The sequence below is a fragment of the Spermophilus citellus genome, assembly GCF_964194105.1.
Source record: "Spermophilus citellus genome assembly, chromosome: 11".
In the NCBI taxonomy this organism is placed as follows: Eukaryota; Metazoa; Chordata; class Mammalia; order Rodentia; family Sciuridae; genus Spermophilus; species Spermophilus citellus.
The window spans coordinates 27,158,243-27,162,757 of record NC_138192.1 but is presented as its reverse complement, the minus strand read 5'-3'; the positions used below and the strand labels follow the sequence as shown (position 1 = coordinate 27,162,757).

At 61.6% G+C, this 4,515-nt stretch overlaps 1 protein-coding gene across 1 annotated transcript; it reads left to right on the top strand.

The window, feature by feature from the left end:
• The first annotated feature begins 921 nt into the window (after nucleotides 1-921).
• Nucleotides 922-3,685, top strand: C1QL2 (complement C1q like 2). Its single transcript, XM_081262199.1, has 2 exons — nucleotides 922-2,415; nucleotides 3,031-3,685. The coding sequence occupies exons 1-2, from the start codon at nucleotides 1,732-1,734 to the stop codon at nucleotides 3,208-3,210; spliced, it is 864 nt and encodes a 287-aa protein (XP_081118325.1). The 5' UTR covers nucleotides 922-1,731; the 3' UTR covers nucleotides 3,211-3,685.
• Nucleotides 3,686-4,515: the final 830 nt, after the last annotated feature.

Genomic DNA, 4,515 nt, shown 5'->3' with positions numbered 1-4,515 from the left:
ACAGCTCCTCAGGGCACAAGTAGAACCAGGAGCGGGGCTTTCCCTTTCTTTTTTCCTTTCCCCCATCTCCTCTTCTTCCCTCTCCTTCCCTTGCTTCCTCCCTCCCTTCCTCCTTTTCTGGTGCTGGGGGTGAACCCAGGGCCTAGGGCATGCCAGGCAAGCACTCTACCACTGAGGAGCGCCCCAGCCCCAGGCCTTTCACTTCCCGTCTGGAGGTCTTTCCAACCCAGGGAAGGTCTCCATTTCTTCCATCATCCTCATAGCTGCATTGGAGAGGAATAATTCTGCTCTAATTTGGAGCCACAGTTTATTCAAAAGTTTGGCTGAAAATAGTTTGGGAGTATTTTTTTTAAATAACTACCCCCCCCCCAATACCACCACCACAGGAGGAGGAAGCTAGGAATATTCGAGGGAACTTGTCCAGGTATCTATCTACCTAGGAGATAGGCAGGGCTGGTGGCAAGGCTCCCAGTAGGAACTGAGGGCACCAAACTTGAATGCTATGTCATCACCAAGTGCTGGTGTCAAATATTTGCATTTGCAAGTGAACTTTATACACAGGACAAATGCCAGACACTTTCGATGGAAGATAAGGTATGAAGCTAACAGATTTCTGTACTGGGGGCTTTGAGCTTTGCAAAGTATCCTTTGGAGAATTGATGGGGATGCAGCGCTGAGGCCTGCTTGAAGTTTGGAGTCTTCAGTCCGAAAGACTGTCCAGGGACAAGATTCATTCAGTTCTAAAGTAACTCCAGGGGCTTTCAGACAGCCCTTTCCTGCAGGGTCCGGGGGCCAGGACTTTTCCGATGGAGGTCTGATCCTGTTTTGGCAGGGCGATGGATTAGGTGACCCCCACCTCCAAAGGATTTTATAGGCTTTGGGATTCTGAGTGACTGCGCGGCCATGTGGGGGTGCCTGTGTGCGCCCCGCGACAGCGGGAGTGGGTGTTTGTGCTCCCTGGTCGGTGGGAGGCGCGTGAGTGTGGCCGCCGGTGGGTGTGTCTGTGGCGCCCCAGCTGGGGGCTGCGCCCGTTGCGCCCACTTGTGGCTCCCGGGCGCCGCCAGGAGGAACCCAGCCTTTGCCGCTTCTACCGAGGACGCTACGGGATAGGAGGAGGACTGGAGGCTGATGACATGAGGGCGCCGTCTCCCGAGTGATGGCAGCGCGCGCTGCCTCGCCGCCTCCGCCGCTCAGCCCCGGACTCCTTACGTCAGGGTAGCTGGGTCCCCCCTCCGCGCGGGAGCCAGCGAGCAGCGGGAGAGCAGAGCAGAGCGCGCCGCGGAGCCGGGGCGCCTTCACCGCGTGCGGAGCCCAGCCCAGCCTAACCCCGCAAGAAGAAGCGCCGCGGATTCGTCGCCGGACGCCACTCGCCGATCCAGCACTCCCCGGCCTCTGCCGCCCGGACCCGTGGGGCGCCGGGCTCTTTCTGTGCGCCCCCCGCCATGCGCGCCGGGCTCCGTGGGTCTCCTGAGCAGCCCCAGTGTGGTGGGCACCGGAGCCCAGGCCGGGGCACCTCTTCCTGAAGTAGTTGGGTGGCCGGTGCAGGGGGTCGCCACGTCGGGGGCGCGGCCCGGACCCGCGGAGTTGGCCCCCGAGCTCGGGGAGCGGGGCCACCCGCGCCGCCCCACCATTACCTCCCCGGGAGGCAAGGAGGAGCTGGTGGCGGTTGCCTCCCGGCTGTGGCAGCGGCGGCGGCGCGCCTGCCTGGCGGCCGTCGGCGTACTCTTGGCCATGGCGCTCGGGCTGCTCATCGCGGTGCCGCTGCTGCTGCAGGCGGCACCCCCCGGAGCAGCGCACTACGAGATGATGGGCACCTGCCGCATGATCTGCGACCCATACACCGCCGCACCCGGCGGGGGACCCGCGGGCGCCAAGGCGCCGCCGCCGGGACCCAGCACCGCCGCCCTGGAAGTCATGCAGGACCTCAGCGCCAACCCTCCTCCTCCCTTTATCCAGGGACCCAAGGGTGACCCGGGGCGACCCGGCAAGCCAGGGCCGCGGGGTCCCCCTGGAGAGCCGGGTCCACCGGGACCCAGGGGTCCCCCGGGGGAGAAGGGCGACTCGGGACGACCAGGGCTGCCCGGGCTGCAGCTGACCACCGGAGCGGCCGGCAGCGTCGGAGTGGTGGGCGGCGGAGCCGGGGGCGGCGGCGACTCGGAGGGAGAAGTGACCAGCGCGCTGAGCGCCGCCTTCAGCGGTCCCAAGATCGCCTTCTACGTGGGACTCAAGAGCCCCCATGAGGGTTACGAGGTGCTCAAGTTCGACGACGTGGTCACCAATCTCGGCAATCACTACGACCCCACCACAGGCAAGTTCAGCTGCCAGGTTCGCGGCATCTACTTCTTCACCTACCACATCCTCATGCGAGGCGGCGACGGCACCAGCATGTGGGCGGACCTCTGCAAGAACGGGCAGGTCAGTAATTGCCACCCGTGTTGGGCCCCACACAGACCCTCGCCCGTGTCCCGAACTGCCCAGGAAACCAGTCCCTTTCTCCCTATTTGCGAGCGCTGGAGTAAGCCCTGGGAAGGAGTGCGCTGCTGGGCCACTGCGTCCCTTTCCCCAACATTTTTGGGCAGCACTTACGCCAACGTAGCGCTAGAGGTTGGGCCTGGAGCGCGGAGACCCTGGTACCCAGTCTGCATTTTCCCATATACTTGCGTCCCAGCCTGCAGCCGCACCGGCTCTTCGGAAAACTGTTTTCTTTAGCTCCCAGGTTGCACGTAAACCGCCTCTTGCCCTCCAGCTTCCTTTCCTCTTGTCCCTAGCCCTTGGTTCCCACCCTTTCACACGGGGTCAGTGTTTACGAAGCCCCCACTCGCCCTCCTTCCGGGACTTGCCAGCTGCGGGGGTCGGGGTCGGGGATGGAAGGGAGGAGAGGACCGGGCAGGAGTCGCTAAATTGGAGAGAGCGGGGAGCTGGGGTGGGACTGTGGACGCACAAGGCCTGGCAGGGGGCGCGCACGGTGGGGGCGGGGCAAGGGTTTAGGAAGAGGTGCTCAGGTTCATCGCTCCCACGGTTTTCCTTCAGGTTCGGGCCAGCGCCATCGCGCAGGACGCGGACCAGAACTACGACTATGCCAGTAACAGCGTGGTGCTGCACCTCGATTCAGGGGACGAGGTGTATGTGAAGCTGGACGGCGGGAAGGCGCACGGAGGCAATAACAACAAGTACAGCACGTTCTCGGGCTTTCTTCTGTACCCGGATTAGGGGCGCAGAGGGCGCGAGGTGGGGTAGCTTCAAGCCGCCCTATCTCTACCCGGGCGCGCGGCTCTTTGGTGAGGGCCACTTTTCGCTTCATGACACTTCCTGACATCTCCGTTGGAAAAGACACACCCCTGCTGTCCTCCTTGCCCCGCTCCCAGTCTCAGTGTGGCTGCAACTTACCACCATGCTGCAGGCGGTGCCCCTGGTTCCTGTGCCCAACCCGGGGAGGGAGAGGGGGACGCCCAAGTGGCGAGCTGAGCGTGAACCCGAGCCCTCGCGGCAGTTGCGCTCAGACTTTGCAAATGTGATTGGACTGGACAGGCCGCGCCAGAGCCTGCCCTCTTTCAGACCCCCTCTTCCTCCTCCCAGTGCCCCCAGGCCAAGGGCTCTAGGCCCAGGCCAGGGAGATTGGCCAAAGTGAGCACCGGCTCCCTGGGGCCTCCTTCTTTGTGACCCGAAATTCTCGTGCAGATTTTTCCTGTCCATCTGCCAAAAACCCACCCACAGCAGAATTTCAGCAAAGGAAAATTCACCTTTCCACACCGCACTCACTTCCTACTCAGACCCACTGCGATGCATTAAATTATGTTTTTAGACTATGGGCTCCCGTTGTCTTTGTCCTCACGGCCCCTGTACTGCAGTTCCAAACCTCCGCTTCCATTGAAAGGTTGAACTGGGGCCCCAGTAGCCCCATCTATGCCTGCTTTCCATCACTGCCCAGCCCTTCCCATCTGGGATGGATGAGAAGATATGGGGAGACCCGGGCCTGTCATCTTTTCCCTGAGGTTCTCCACTGCAGTCCCGAACTGGCCTGACCCAGGAGGGGCAGTTAGAGGAAGGCAGGAAAGTAGTGACTGGCCTCCAGTCTCTGGTAATCTGCTTTCCTGGAGTGGCTGGGGTGAGGCCAAAGGGGCGGGGCTTCTAGGGAAGGAAGCCAGAGGGGTCTTCTGCAGAACTGGGAGGCAAGTGAGGCATTTGCTGGTGTGGGATCTGTGGGCTCTCTGGGCTCCCAATTGGGAAGTGCAAAAACCCCAAGCAGAGCCCCCCACTGTGCCTTCAGCTTCCTGGGCACAGTCGGTGTACCGCCCTGACCTAGGTCTACATCTCTCAAAAGTGCTGGCAAATCGAGGCAATTCATGGATCATCCACCTCCCTGAATTCAACCAGAATTGGTAAGTGAGATAGACACAACCTCTGAGAGGAACAGCCCTTTTCTGAGGTGCTCCCTTCCTGTTTCTGGGGTGGGGTGCTCTGGAGTGGGATTATCTATTAGTCTCTTCCCCTCAGCATTTCACACACACAAGTTAG